Source organism: Hylobates moloch, unplaced genomic scaffold (genome assembly GCF_009828535.3).
Source record: "Hylobates moloch isolate HMO894 unplaced genomic scaffold, HMol_V3 SCAFFOLD_10, whole genome shotgun sequence".
In the NCBI taxonomy this organism is placed as follows: domain Eukaryota; kingdom Metazoa; phylum Chordata; class Mammalia; order Primates; family Hylobatidae; genus Hylobates; species Hylobates moloch.
This window is the reverse complement of record NW_026652285.1, coordinates 82368692-82384893: the sequence shown is the minus strand read 5'-3', so window position 1 is coordinate 82384893 and position 16202 is coordinate 82368692. Positions and strand designations below refer to the sequence as shown.

Here is a 16202-nt window from a genome sequence, read left to right as displayed (position 1 = left end):
TAGTTTTTGTTTTGTTTTGTTTTGTTTTGTTTTTGTATTTTTAGTAGAGACAGCGTTTCACCATATTGGCTAGGCTAGTCAACTCTTGACCTAGTGATCCACCCACCTCAGCCTCCCAAAGTGCTGAGATTACAGGCGTGAGCCACCATGCCCAGCCAACTTTTATTTTTAAGTAACTTCTGATGTTTCAATTGCAAAATCCTATGCCTCTGTGACTTCAAGTGACCCCTTTCATAATCCATAAGTGTTTAGTGAATGTCTACCATATACCTAGGCTTGACATGGAAACATTTTTAATACAAATGTCTATTTTTATTTTCCTTTTGTTTGGTGTAGAGAAAAAATAGCCAGTTCACAATATTTTATAAAATAGTCATGAAGAGAATGTCGGTATACTCTACACATTATATCTTGTTTTATCTTATCAAGTAACACTACCAACAGTGTATAGAATTTCTTCAAACTGAGTTTTATTTGGCTTGTTTGGGGTGTTTTGTTTGTTTGTTTTGTTTTGTTTTTTTGGCTAAAAAGTAGGTCCTGAAAGGAGGACCTCCAGAATGTGCTTTGTGTCATTGTGTCGAGTCTTTCTTTTGAAGGTTTAATATTTATTTATTTAAGCTTTTCTTTTGCTGTTAGACTGCTTTTCAGGAAGCCTTGGACGCTGCAGGTGATAAACTTGTAGTAGTTGACTTCTCAGCCACGTGGTGTGGGCCTTGCAAAATGATCAAGCCTTTCTTTCATGTGAGTATTAAACAATGTCTACTTTGTAAGAGATGCGTGTTTTTTGGGTTGGTGGTCACAACGATAGGAAAGAAAGACAGTTAAAGGATTTTGGTTTTGGTGTGGGGGTTTCTTTGGCTGGATCTTTGGTCTAAAAGTAGTAGTATAACAAATAATTTAGGTTTGATACATGTAGCCCATTGAAAACAAATTTTAGAAGTTAATTTTGTCTTAAATAGTTCTTTTTTTTCCTACATTGAAACATGGGCCTTATTTGAAATTCAGCCTCAGAATTTGATACGCCAAACTGTTTTATACTAAGAAAAATTTGATTTAGAGAAAATTTATGTCTCTTAGATCTATGTCTCCAAAGATCTAAATTTGTGGATCTTTAATTAATCTCTACTTTTATTAAGTTTCCATTTAAGAAGCTTGAGTATGTTGATTGCCATTACCTAGTTCTAAATCTTTTTGGATTTTTCATTTTAAATTTTCCAGTCCCTCTCTGAAAAGTATTCCAACGTGATATTCCTTGAAGTAGATGTGGATGACTGTCAGGTACGTAGCTGGAAATATGAGATACTGCTGAGCTGTTCACATTGGCCTTTTTCTCTAGATTGCACAGTGCTTTTTTCCATAAATATGTCAAATAATTCTAAAACTGTAATCCTATCTAAAAAGTCCTATCTCAGAAGAGCAGGCAAGATAGGAGCTTAATCCTAGCTATCAGGAGCTGTATATCACATCCTAAAGTAAACAAAAATAAATGAGTGAAACTTCTGAATCTTATCGGCCACCCACCTTTCTAAAACCCTACATTCTACCTTACACTCTGAAATGCGCAATAAATAGAGATTGAATTTAGCTATGGTCACTACATCCATAGGCTTGATGGAGTCACCAAATTATGAGACCGCTTGTAGGGCTCTTTGTGAACTTGCAGTAGCATGAGAACCTGCGTTTGCAAGCCTATTCTAGTCTTGGTTGATTTTTGTCAATTAGAAACCACAAATGTTTTAACAAATAAACACCAAGGTACCTGAGAGAATAATTTGGAAGAAATTCCAGCGTTGGTTTTATTTAACAAATACTTGTTTTGCACTAGGTATATACCAGGCAGTGTTCCGGGTAGTTTTTAAGTATCAGTTCATTTAATCCTGAGTGCTGTTATCATCCCCACTTTATAGATGAGAAAACTGAAACACAGAGGTTGTTCATGAAGTTTCAGTGAGTATGTGGCTGAGCTAGGATTTAAAATGAAGTGGTCTGGCTTCCCAGCCCTTGACCTTAAGCACTACCCATTAGAGGATGCTCTGTCTTGTGGTAGGTGTGGATCTGGTGCTTAGCACATGACCACAGACCTAGGAGAGCCTGTTGAGGAGGTATCACTTCGGGGCCCTTTACAGATATGTGAGCATTTTCACTTAGCCCCATTGGAGAAGGAAAGGCGATGGGGAGGGGTGCAGTGTGGCAACAGAGGCGCTGGACCTGGCTTCCAGTCCTGGCTCACTAGCATCTGCTTAGGCCAGTCACTTCTCTTCCTTGAGCCTTAAGACCCGCCCCATCAACCTCCCAAGGTTGCTTATTCATTGAGCAAACATGGAATATCCAATAAAGGCTGAAGGGTCACTTAAAACAGGCATGTGGCAGTGCTCTGTAAACATGGGAGGGTGCAACAACCCCGGATTGCGTATTCTTAGCCGGTTTTTGACTCTGTGCCTTGGGCAACCCCTGCCTTGGCTTGTGCTGTCTTCTCCATCTGGCCTGTCCTTTCCTTTCCTACCTGACTAACTCCTTGTCATGAGCTTCACCCCTTCTCCACTTACCCCCTTGTGTGCCCTGAGTACTCAGTGAATCTTGGCAATTATTATAATGATCTTTGTGTCTGTCCCTTACCATTAGTCTCAGTAGATTCCTAGGATCAGGGACCCTGTCTTCATTCACCTTGGTTGCCCCTTCACCTAGCACACATGCCTTGCATGTAGTGTAGGTGTGGAATGAATGAATGATGAATGTGATATGGCTGTTAAGTTACTGTTCTAGATGTGTCCCAGAGTTTTTTTTTTAAAAAATAGAGTGTAATTGTACTTTTGTGAAAAATCCTTATTCCTTGTTTTAATCAAACGTAGTCTTATTTCTTCTGTTAAGGTCAAATTAGCTAGGGGAAAATTGCACCTGGAATAGAGAAATTCTAACTGCCACTGATCCTATCAGATAGCAACTGTATTTTTTTTTTTTTTTTTTTTCTTTTGAGACGGAGTTCTCTCTGTCACCTGAGCTGGAGTGCAGTGGCATGATCTCCGCTCACTGCAACCTCTGCCTCCCGGGTTTAAGCAATTCTCTGTCTCAGCCTCCTGGGTAGCAGTCACCACCATGCCTGGCTAATTTTGTATTTTTACAAAATTAAAACCCAAGTAGAGATGGGTTTTCACCATGTTGGTCAGGCTGGTCTCTAACTCCTGACTTCAGGTGATCCACCCGCTTCGGCTTCCCAAAGTGCTGGGATTATCCACCACGCCCGGCCTTGATTTTTATTTGAAACTAATAATAGGTGCCAGATGCGATGATAAGCCCTTTGCATGCACTATGTCATTTAATCCTCACAATAACTATAAGAATATTTTTTATTAGCACCCTCATTGAACAGGTAATGGGACTGCAGCACAGAAGGTAATGTCAGTCTCTTGAGGCACAGCAATGCACCATACTGTACTGAGGACAGGTGTTCTTACTGCCTTTGGGAAGTACAGTCATGCATCACTTAATGATGAGGATCCTTTCTGAGAAATGTTAGGCAATTTTGTTGTGCACACCTAGAGTGTACTTACACAACCTGGATGGCATAGCCTCCTGTACACCTAGGCTATGTGGTAAAGCCTGTTGCTCCTAGGCCACAAACAGGTAAGGCATGTTACTGTACTGAATACTGTAGGCAGTTATAACACAACGGTAAGTATTTGTGTATCTAAACATAGAAAAGCTACGGTGAAAACATGATATAAAAGATTAAAAAATGGTATGCCTGTATAAGGTACTTGCCATAAACGGGACTTGCAGGACTGAGAGGTGCTCTGGGCGAGTCAGTGCGTGGGTGATGAGTGAATGTGAAGGCCTAGAACCTGTAGACATTATAAACACTATATGCTTACAAATTTTATTTTTAAATTTTCTTTTTTCAGCAATAAATTTATTGTAACTTTTTTACTTTATAATTTTTTTATTTTTTAACTCTTTAACTCTTGTAATAACACTTAGCTTAAGACACAAATGCATTGTACAGCTCTACAAAAATATTTTCTTTATATCCTTAGTCTATAAGCTTTTTGAAAAAAGACTTTTCAAACTTTTTGTTAAAAGCTAAGATTCAAACACATACATTAGCCTAGATCAACACAGGGTCAGGATCATCAGTATCACTGTCTCCCATCCCCACATCTTGTCTCACAGAAAGGTCTTCAGGGACAGTAACATGCATGGACCTTTCATCTGCTGTGATAACAGCGCATTCTCCTGGAATGCTTCCTGAAGGACCTGCCTAAGCCTGTTTTATAGTCACTGTCTTTTTTAAAAAAATAAGTAGGAGTACACTCTAAATTAATGATGAAAGTATAGTAAATACAAAAACCAGTAACCTAGGTGTTTATTATCAAGCAGTATATACTGTACACAAAATTGTAGCGATATGCTTTTTTAAGTGAAAGCAAGTTTATTCAGAAAGTAAAGGAACAAAAGAATGGCTACTCTGTAGGTAAAGCAGTCTGTAGTGGTATACTTTGTGTGTAATTGCAGTGCAGATTTGTTTGCACCAGCTAATGCGATGGGCTATGACATTAACCCATCACTAGGTGAGAGGAATTTTTCAACTTCATTATAATCTTATGGGACCACCACATATATGCAGTCTGTCGTCGACCTAAATGTTATATGGTGCATTACTATAGGTATGCAAAGCACTCGAGGACTTCCACATGACAGAGCTCCTCCTTCATGTCTGCTTGGTGCACCCTCATCACCCTGAACGTATTTTTTTTTTTTTTTTTTTTTTGGAGACAGAGTCTCACTCTGTCGCCCAGGCTGGAGTGCAGTGGTACTATCTCTGCTCACTGCAACCGCCACCTCCCGGGTTCAAGCAATTCTCCTGCCTCAGCCTCCTGAGTAGCTGGGACTACAGGCGTCTGCCACCACACACACCAGGCTAAATTTCATATTTTTAGTAGAGACGGGGTTTTGCCATGTTGGCCAGGCTGGTCTCGAATTCCTCACCTCAAGTGATACACCCATCTTGGCCTCCCAAAGTGCTGGGATTACAGGCGTGAGCTACCGTGCCTGGCCTGAAGGTGTCTTTTAAAACCTTGAAGTGACCCTCTGACAAACTGAGGAACTTTAACTTTGCCTCCATAGATTCATAGAAAAGTATGAGTAGTAGCCCTTTTGAAAATGATAGACCAACCTTATTTCTCTGACAGCCAACAGGGTTATGATACTTATTTTATAAATGGTAACCTCCCTCTGACCCTTACTTGGAGTGAGTTTTCAATAGTATGCACTGAATAAACATTCACCATTTTTATTCCAGCCATTACTGTCCTTGTGCCTCTTACTGGAACCTGTACTTTCATGTTCAGCAGGTGTCCAGCTTTAAAAGGAAAAGTAAAGATTACCTAGAAAGAACTCAACAGTAGTGCCACCCACCATCCTAGAGGTCGTCATAGTGTTTGCAGTTGGCCTTCCTTCCCCTTGAGAATTCTCCATTGGTATCCATGATTTGGTTATCAACAGTCCTGCCTGCTCGCTTGCTGTCCTGTATAGCTTTTGCTGCTTAGGTGCTGAGTGGTTCTATATTTCTTTCCCAGTCCTCTTTTGAGTGTCTGGCTGATATTTTCAATCCCTGTTGGGCTCCAAACCAAACCAGTTTCGTGGTATTGTCCTCCAAACCTTGCCCTCTTATAGCGTGAATAACGTGTTGAGCATGGGGTATTATAAGAGTTCTCATTTAGCATTCCACAGTTGAGGAATGTCTGTTACTTCAATTACCTTTGAGCTGTAGAAAAATCTTTAGCTGTGGTAAGAGCCACTTCTAGGAGAGGAGCAAATACGGATCAACTAGCAGTGTTAGGAATTTGTCGATTTTCTTAGTAGGATGGCTTTCAAAGGTTAGAGCGTCAGAGTCACCTGAAGCCTGACTTTAACTGTAATCGTGGGGGTTGATGGGGAAACTTGTAGTATCCCTCAGGTGATTCTGATACTGCAGCAAGGTTTGAGAATCCACAGTCTTTTTATTTTTTCTCCCGAGATAGTCTCATTCTGTCGCCCAGGCTGGAATACATTGGCATGATCTCAGCTCACTGCAACCTCCGCCTCCCAGGTTCAAGCAATAGTCCTGTCTCAGCCCCCTGAGTAGCTGGGATGACAGATGTGTACCACCACACCTGGCTAATTTTTGTATTTTTAGTAGAGATGGGGTTTCTCCATGTTAGCCAGGCTAGTTTCGAACTCCTGACCTCAGGTAACCCACCAGCCTTGGCCTCACAAATCAATTTTTAATTAAAAATAAGCAGGAGGCTGGGCGTGGTGGCTCACACCTGTAACCCCAGCACTTTGGGAGCCCAAGGAAGGCGGGTCACTTGAGCTCATGAGTTTGAGACCAGCCTGGGCAACATGGAGAGACCTTGTCTCTACAAAAAAAAAAAAAAATATATATATATATATATATATATAAAATACAAAAAAAATTAGCCAGGTGTGGTGGCGTGTGCCTGTAGTCCCAGCTACTGGGGAGGCTGAGGAGGAAGGATGGCTTGAATCCAGTAAGTGGAGGTTGCAGTGAGCTGAGACTGTGCCCCTGCATTCCATCCAGCCTGGGTGACAGAGCCAGACCCTGTCTCAAAAATAATAATAATCAGTAAACCCAGTGTGCGGTTATTCCTTTAGATTCCTATTATTTTGTTTTTGAACAATTGCTTTTTATATTTTTAGACTTTAGCCCTTATATAATCATTCTGTGTACTCTGCCTTCATAATAAAACTGGAAAAATTATGAGCAAGAAATGACGTACTAGTTCTGAGGAATAGTTAAGATTATAATACTGAGTCCAATTGTAGCAGAATTTTTGTTGCTTCTTTGTATGATACTTAAAATAGTTGAGAATTTGATTGGATTAAACAACATATTGGATCGTCGGAGTATCTGATGCTAGTAACATTCTGAATATTCTGCCTGTTGATGTGCCCGTCAAAGGAAGTAAATATTAATAAAACTTCTTCATTGAGAATATAACCGGTTTGGCTTTCGTACTGCCATTATATTCATTATATTAATTTTCATATGCTGAAAAATGTCCTCATACTGTAATGTGGGGTACATGACAGGGAAAAGATTCTGGTTTTGGATGACTTCTGTCAAAGCTCAGTACTCACAGTCTTGTATTTAATCCTCTCCCCTTGCTACTTTCCCTACCAGGATGTTGCTTCAGAGTGTGAAGTCAAATGCATGCCAACATTCCAGTTTTTTAAGAAGGGACAAAAGGTACGTACATCTGACCTTTAAAACTCTAACTGGGCAATAGGAAACCCAGTATAAGTGAATAAATCACTGGAGTGATGTTCCCTTTAAAGATTGAGGCATATTGCCAAGTTCTGCTTTTAAGAATTTTTAAATATGCCAAAATTCATTGGCTTAAGTACATAATGTGACATCTAACTGAAAATCAATCTTTCCTAGAACTAGTCCTATTTATACCATAAAGCACATAGAATTTCTTAGACTTGGGCAGTTCATTTGTTGTTAAGTATTGTGTAAAAGAAAATTTGTACTTGAGCCTTTTGACTTTTCTCTGATATTTTTTCTTTGTTTATAACTTAAGTGAACTGTATGTTATTCAGGGAAGTTTATTTTAAATAAAATTATACCTCTGCTTCCCTCCACCCCTATTCTTCCTTCATTCTATGCTGATATTTTATGTATAAAACAGTGCTACAGTGCTACATCTAATGTCAATTCAATATTCTCTTAACAGGTGGGTGAATTTTCTGGAGCCAATAAGGAAAAGCTTGAAGCCACCATTAATGAATTAGTCTAATCATGTTTTCTGAAAACATAACCAGCCATTGGCTATTTAAAACTTGTAATTTTTTTAATTTACAAAAATATAAAATATGAAGACATAAACCCAGTTGCCATCTGCGTGACAATAAAACATTAATTCTAACACTTTTTAAATCCGTCTGGTGTCTGAATAGCTTTCAAAATAAATGCAAAATGGTCATTTAATGTATTTTCTTATATTCTCAATCATTTTTTAGTAACCTTGTAGGCCACTGATTATTTTAAGATGATTTTAAAAATTATTATTGCTACCTTAATGTATTGCTACAAAAATCTCTTGTTGGGGGCAATGCAGGTAATAAAGTAGTATGTTGTTATTTGTTATCTTTTGACAGAGAAAATAGCATTCTCTGTTTTAGCAAGTGAATCCTCTATGCTCTCCAAAAGATCAGCACGACCAAAATTGATGTCCTCTCATGAAGGACTTGTTTGTTTTGTTTGTTTTGCCACGAGGATGTTGATTCTCCTCGAAGTATCTGAGAAAGTCTAGTTGTATGGGCCAGACATAGGTTCTGTCTTGAGTGGTAAAAGTTGTGGGAAATTATTGGTTATATCATTCAAAGAACATTGTTTCTTGTGTTCTAAGCACAGTAAGGGGTTGGGGGGCTGAAGAAACTTTTTGAGTTTATATAATAATGAAGAGCAGAATTATCATATGCCAGGCATCATCTTTCTATTAATTCATTTAATCTTTGTAACACTCCTATTAGATATAGATACTGTAATCCCCATTTACCAGTGAGGAAACAGACAGAGGGTCGTAATTTCCCCAGCGTCACAACTAGTCATTGGAGGAGCTGGGATTTGAACCAAAAGAAGTCTGGTACCAGAATATGTTCCTTTAACTAACTACTACATTGCCCTCAGTGCAACAATCTGAGTGAGTAGGAAAATGATGGGTCCTTAGTTGTTGAGTTTCTTTCCTTATGTGAAATTAGGATGCCAAACTTGGATGATCTCTCAAAATACTAATGGAATGCCTATTATGTGCCAGGCATCATGCTAGGCTTGGGATAAAGCTGTGACTAAGACACCCTCATCCTCATACAGCTTACATTCTAGAAGCAGAGACAAACTAGTGAATAATAGACTGGTATATTCTGCAAGGCAAAACCAAAAACTGGGCACAGTAATGAAAAGAATAGGGGAACCTGCCGTGCATCAGGTGGTTGGACCTGGGTTCTTTGAGGTGACTGTAAACAGAGCTGATGGATAAAAAGCACTCCAACCTGGGAATCAGCTTTCAAGCAGAGAGAATGACAGACACAAAGGCATGAGTCAAGAAAGAGCTTGGTACCTTGTAGAATCATCAGAGGAGCATGAAATAAAGCTCTATAGAATGGCAGGGCCAGGTCAGCCAGGGCGTTATTTGTCTAGAAGGGATGAGAAACCATCGAAGGGTAAGTCAGGGTACATGCTTTGATAATAAGAGTTATTTTGGCACCTGTGTAGAAAATGGAAACTAAACGGTGGAAAACCAGTTAGGCTTTTTTGTTTGTTTTTTGAGATGGAGTTTCGCTCTTGTCACCCAGGCTGGATTGCAATGGCACAATCTCAGCTCACTGCAACCTCCGCCTCCCAGGGTCAAGCCATTCTCCTGCCTCGGCCTCCTGAGTAGCTGGGATTACAGGCACCCGCCACCATGCCCAGCTAATTTTTGTATTTTTAATCGAGATGAGGTTTCACCATGTTGACCAAGATGGTCTTGAACTCCTGACCTCAGGTGATCCACCCACCTCAGCCTCCCAAAGTGCTGGGATTACAGGCATGACCCACCACACCCAGGCCCAGTTAGGCTTTTGCAATTACCTAGATCAGAGACAAGGATGGCTGTGACTAGGAGGACAGTGGGGAGGTGATAGAGATGGAACGAAGTGTAAGGGCCTGTGAGAGGAAGACCCAGGAGTGAATCTCAGGTTTCTGGCAGAAGCCCTGGGTGGTCGAGGTATGATGTGATGTCATGAGTGAGGTGAGGATGGGAGGGAGAAAGGGGTGGTGGTGAGGGAGTCAGTCTCTGGCCGTTCTGAGTTGGGTGCTTCTGAGGTGTGCATCCCACTGAAGGTGCTGTGCAGGCTGTTGGTTACCTAGTTGAGAGCTCCAAGGACAGGTCTGGACTGGGATAGAAATTTGCAAGACATTGTCATGTAGTTGGCACTTATAAACAAACACGACATCACCCAGGAAGAGTCCAGAGTGAAGAGGGCTCAAGATAGCCTGAAAGACTCAATATTTGGAGATCAAGTAGAATAGGAACCAACAAAGGAGACTGAAGGGTAGCCAGAAGGGAAAGAAAAACCAGAAGAGGGTTTTATCGTGGAAGAACAGAGGAGAGCACTTCAAAAAGGAAGGAGTATCATTTACCAAATTCCCTTGGAGCTAAGAAAGGTAAGGTTGAGGCCAGGGGCGGTGGCTCACGCTTGTAATCCCAGCACTTTGGGAGGCCGAGGCGGGCGGACCACGAGGTCAGGAGATCGAGGCCACGGTGAAACCCCGTCTCTACTAAAAATACAAAAAATTAGCCGGGCGTGGTGGCGGGCGCCTGTAGTCCCAGCTACTGGGAGAGGCTGAGGCAGGAGAATGGCGTGAACCCGGGAGGCGGAGCTTGCAGTGAGCCGAGATCGCGCCACTGCACTCCAGCCTGGGCGACAGAGCGAGACTCCGTCTCAAAAAAAAAAAAAAAAAAAGTTAAGGTTGAGAAAACAAAATGGAGGTTGGTGATTGCAACACAAAATTCCTATGGAGTGATGGGAAAGGAAGCCAAACTGGAGGGAACAGAAATCACACTTTTCATATCTGTCAAGCAATCCGGCCACCTCGGCCTCCCAAAGTGCCGGGATTATAGGCATGAGCCACTGTGCCTGGCCCAAACTTGTAGTTATAAAATGAATAAGTTCTGGGGAGCTAATATGCAGCATGGTTACTATAGTTAATAATACTGTATTGTTTACTTGAAATTTGCTAAGAGTAGGTCTTAAGTGTGCCCACCCTACCCTCCACACACACAGACACAAATGGTAACTGTGGTGATAGATATGTTAATTAATGTGATTACTACACAGTGCATTCATATATCAAATAATTACATTGTACACCTTAAATATAAGCAATTATTGTCAATTATGCCTCAATAAAGCTAGAAGTTAAAAAAAAAAAAAAAAGAATAGATTCAGAGCACAATGGGACAGATTGGTGTTGGTTATGTCTTTCCTCCACCATAACCAGTGGGATGAAAGTGAGCACAAGCTTAGAGAGCATTGTCGATTTGGGGATGGAAAGATGGCATTTCCATCTGATAGTTTCTGTTTTCCAAGCAGGCAGTTTTGAGGAGAAGGTATGAAATTGTTATCTTCACAGTGGCTAAGCAGAGCATGGTTTCTGGGTGTAGCTGAGTGCCCGCATGAGGTTTGTTAGGACCTCAGAGCCCTGCTGCATGTGCAGGCAACCGAAGGTGGAGAGTTGAAGCCGGAGCAGGATTGGGTCTTGGTAGTTGAGTCCAGTAGCAAGTGGGGATGCAGAGAAGCTGACAGTACTTTTGAGGGATTGATTATACTGATGCAGTATAGAATCAAGCCTGGAGAAGTAGAGAGGAGAAGCCAAGAAGAGGCTGGTGAGCCAGAGAAAAAGGAGTGTCTGAGGATTAGAGGTCTTTTTTTTTTTTTTTTTTTTTTTTTTGAGTCTCGCTGTTGCCCAGGCTGGAGTGCAGTGGCGCGATTTTGGCTCACTGCAAGCTCTGCCTCCAGGGTTCACGCCATTCTCCTGCCTTAGCCTCCCGAGTAGCTGGGACTACAGGCGCCCGCCACCACGCCCAGCTAATTTTTTGTATTTTTAGTAGAGATGGGGTTTCACCGTGGTCTCGATCTCCTGACCTCGTGATCCACCCGCCTCGGCCTCCCAAAGTGCTGGGATTACAGGCGTGAGCCACTGCGCCCGGCCTAGAGGTCTTGACAAGGTCAAAGAACGGTGGCAGTGGCAGTGACTGAGCAAGCAAACTTTAAGAGGATAGGAGGTGATGAGCAGAGCGAGATTTAAAAACAGATTTGAGAAACAAATTTTCAGGGAAGACAAAGACTAGGGTGACCATGAGAAGGAGGTGAAGTGGGGTAGAGGAAGACTGGAACTCAGCAGGTCAAGGATTTGAGGCCAGGAGCACACATGGGTTTCAGGGAAAGAAAATGGGAATAGGAATGGAAAGAGAAGTCTGTGAGGTGAACCATCTTTAGTGAGTGAGGAGGTTGATAGCACATGGCAGCAGTAAGGAAGGTAGGAAGTTGGTACAACTTCATGAATGAGTTTCAAAGGAGTAGGAGATTTTGCAAGAAGAAGAAGTGGTTTGGAAGGGGCCTTAGGTGCGGAGGCAAGCAAAAAATCCAGTCACCTCCTGACTTGGGTACGTGGAGTGTAAAGTGTTGGAGAGGGGGAGCCCTTAGGATATTTCTGTTAAGGAAGGAGTTTATGTTCCAAGAACACATTAAAGATACAGAGACGGTTCCTGATCCAAAGAAAGATTCCAGCAGGTACTGTGAAAGGGACTGGGAGGGAGAAACAAGGGGTAGAGAGGGTTTGTTCAGATTAAGAGTGTGGCTCTAAATTTTGGCAGCACTTAGAATCAACTAGGGAGCTTTCCAAAAACAAAAGTGATGTTGGGATTCCACTCCCAGAGATTTTGCTGTAAATGGTCTTGGGTGTTGCCTGGACACTACTTGATGTGCATTCAAAGTTGAGAACCAGCAGTTTAAGGGATATACAATATGGCCAGGAGATGATGGGTGACCAGCTGATCACCCATCTCTGGCAGTGATTGTGGTCAACACAATGAAATTCATTGACAGTCTCTTAGCATGAGATGGGAAACATCCTAATTGTTGCAGAAGGTAGTTAACAGATGCTTTTTATTTCTTGATTCAAAAGCAGTTTAAGAGATGAACATAAATATCATGGCGTTTCTTCTCGTTCGTATCGTTTCATAGCTTTTTACTGTCAACCTCCAAAAAATTCACAGATACTAAACTTCGTTGCTTTGTTATGGAACAAGTGTTTAGAGTAGATGCTTCATAACTTGAATATATTATTACCTATTTAAAATATTAAAGATATTAGAGTTAACTAAAGACCGCACTTTATAAAAAATCTCAGTAACTGCACAGCACAGTTCAATGTCACATAAATTCTATTGTCCCCAATAGAATTTTAATGACTAACTAGTCATTAAAATAAGGCAAATATTGGCTGGGTGTGGTGGCTCATACCTGTAATCCCAGCACTTTAGGGGGCCAAGGCAGGGAGATCCCCTGAGGTCAGGAGTTCAAGACCAGCCTGATCAACATGGCAAAACCCTGTCTCCACTAAAAATACAAAAATTAGCCAGGCTTGCCTTTCGGCCAGAATCGCCATCTTCCAGTAATTCGCCAAAATGACGAACACAAAGGGAAAGAGGAGAGGCACCTGATATATGTTCTCTAGGCCTTTTAGAAAACATGGAGTTGTTCGTTTGGCCACGTATATGCGACTCTATAAGAAAGGTGATATTGTAGACATCAAGGGAATGGGTACTGTTCAAAAAGGAATGCCCCACAAGTGTTACCATGGCAAAACCGGAAGAGTCTACAATGTTACCCAGCACGCTGTTGGCATTATTGTAAACAAAGAAGTTAAGGGCAAGATTCTTGCCAAGAGAATTAATGTGCGTATTGAGCACATTGATCACTCTAAGAGCCAAGACAGCTTCCTGAAACGCGTGAAGGAAAATGATCAGAAAAAGAAAGAAGCCAAAGAGAAAGGTACCTGGGTCCAACTAAAGCGCCAGCCTGCTCCACCCAGAGAAGCACACTTTGTGAGAACAAATGGGAAGGAGCCTGAGCTGCTGGAACCTATTCCCTATGAATTCATGGCATAATAGGTGTTTAAAAAAAAAAAAAAAAAAATGACCTCTGGGCTGTAAACAAAACAACAAAAAAAATTAGCCAGGCTTGGTGCTGGGCACCTGTAATCCCGGCTACTCGGGAGGCTGAGGCAAAAGAATTGCTTGAACCCGGGAGGCGAGGTTGCAGTGAGCTGAGACCGAGATTGCGCCACTGCACTTCAGCCTAGGCGACAGAGTGAGACTCCGTGTCAAAAAGAAGGGAAGGGGAGGGAAGGGAAGGGGAGGGGAGGGGAGGGGAAGGGGAGGGGAAGGGAAGGGATGGGGGGAGGGGGAGGAGAGGGGAAGGGGAGGGGGAGAGGAGGGGAGGGGAGGAGAGGGGAGGGGAGGGCAGGGCACGGCAATGGAGGGGAGGGGAGGGGAGGGGAGGGGCAAATACAGTATTCTGTTACATGAATATTCCAAAATGTATGGTATAGCACACTACCCTAGAGTTATTCGTGGTCATCCAGAAGAAGCATGAGCTTAATGGCATGGCAGTTACTTTGGAGGAAGGCCAGGAATCCAACAGCTAGAATTTGAAGCAGAGCAACAGATAAAGCTGCCAGGGAAGGTTGGAGCCTTGAATGCCTTGGAAATAATTTGGTCTCTAGTTCCCTGCATCACAATGTGTTTTAAGTCATGGCACACAAAGAAAACAATATTTGAACCCCCTACTGGGTTACAGTGGAAAGGATTTGGGAACATCTATATGTGGCTTAGTGAAAAAATGACATTTTTACTTTAAATCATTTTAATACAAAAACCAAATGGAAACTATTGCAGAGACCGTTAACTACTAAATTTGTATAAAACTTCCACAAAAATATCTTACCTAATTATTTAGTGTGAAACTTCAAGCTGATTTTCATGAATGTAATTTCTTTAAAAATGTTTAATTGTGAAATACAGAAGAATATATAAAACACATGCAGGATTTCAGGAATATCAACAAAATGGCTAGCTATGTAGTGATCACCCAGGTTATGAAATAGAACATTGCCAATGTCTTAAAAGTCCCCAGTGTATACTGATCATGCCTTTTTCCTCCACCCGCCCAGAGATAACCCTATGTGGCTTTTGTGATCATTACACCCTTGCTTTTTGCTTTCTTTTTTTTTTTTGAGACGGAGTTGCGCTCTTGTTGCCCAGGCTGAAGTGCAGCAATAGCATGATCTCGGCTCACCGCAACGTCCACCTCCTGAGTTCAAGCAATTCTCCTGCCTCAGCCTCCTGAGTAGCTGGGATTACAGCCATGCACCACCACGCCCAACTAATTTTGTATTTTTAGTAAAGACAGGGTTTCACCATGTTGGTCAGGCTGGTCTGGAACTCCTGACCTCAGGTGATCCACCTGCCTTGGCCTCCCGAAGTGCTGGGATTACAGGCGTGAGCCACCGCGCCTGGCACCCTGGGTTTTTTCATATTTGTATATCCTAAACAGGATAATTCCCCTGTTTGAATGCTATGTAAGTGGTATCATCCTGTGATCTGCTTCTGGCACTCAACACCATGCTTGTGAGTGTCACCGTGTTAATGTATATAATTGTAGTTCATTTGTTTTCCCGATCCATAGTATTCCATTATATAGCTATACCATAATTTGTTTGTCCACTCTGCTGTTAATGGACTGGAGTTAGCCTCAGTTTTTATTTACAAAAAAAATGCTGCCACAAACATACTTGATCACATCACTGGAATACAGGTGAAAGAGGTTCTTTAAGGTATGTGTTTGGAGTAAAATCTCTGGGTCATGGATCAGTGCTTCTCAAATACTAACATGTGCATGACATTCTGATTCAGCAGGTCTGAGGCAGAATCTGAGATTCTGCATTTTTTTTTTTTTTTTTTTTGAGACACAGTCTGTCTCTGTCGCCCAGGCTGGACTGCAGTGATGCAATCTCAGCTCAATGCAACCTCCGCCTCCTGGGTTCAAGCGATTCTCCTGCCTCAGCCTCCCGAGTAGCTAGGACTACAGGCACAGGATTCTGCATTTTTAACAAGCACTCAGGAGATGCCAATGCTGCTGGTCCAGGAACCACATACGGTGAGTAGAGTACAAATTTGACCAATGTTATTAGATAATACCACTTTTCCCAAGTACTTATAGGAATGAGTCCCTGCTATTCTACATACTCCATAGTATCATTAGACTTAAATTTAAATGAAATTTAAGGCCTTCAACAAAATTCAACAGCCCTTCATGCTAAAAACGCTAAATAAATTAGGTATTGATGGGACGTATCTCAAAATAATAAGAGCTATTTATGACAAACCTACAGCCAATATCATACTGAATGGGCAAAAACTGGAAGCATTCCCTTTGAAAACTGGCACAAGACAGGGATGCCCTCTCTCATCACTCCTATTCAACATAGTGTTGGAAGTTCTGGCCAGGACAATCAGGAAGGAGAAAGAAATAAATGGCATTCAATTAGGAAAAGAGGAAGTCAAATTGTCCCTGTTTGCGGATGACATGAT

At 41.7% G+C, this 16202-nt stretch overlaps 1 protein-coding gene and 1 pseudogene across 1 annotated transcript in view; both read left to right on the top strand.

The window, feature by feature from the left end:
- Positions 1 to 7994, top strand: part of TXN (thioredoxin) — a 16868-nt gene extending 8874 nt beyond the window's left edge. Inside the window, exons 2-5 of the mRNA XM_032164845.2 lie at positions 637 to 741; positions 1219 to 1278; positions 7181 to 7246; positions 7737 to 7994. Of these exons, the coding sequence (XP_032020736.1) occupies positions 637 to 741; positions 1219 to 1278; positions 7181 to 7246; positions 7737 to 7799 (294 nt within the window). The 3' untranslated portion in view covers positions 7800 to 7994. The remainder of the gene's footprint in view (positions 1 to 636; positions 742 to 1218; positions 1279 to 7180; positions 7247 to 7736) is intronic.
- Positions 7995 to 13232: 5238 nt separating this feature from the next.
- LOC116475529 (large ribosomal subunit protein eL21-like) lies at positions 13233 to 13726 on the top strand (annotated as a pseudogene).
- The last annotated feature ends 2476 nt before the right edge of the window (positions 13727 to 16202 follow it).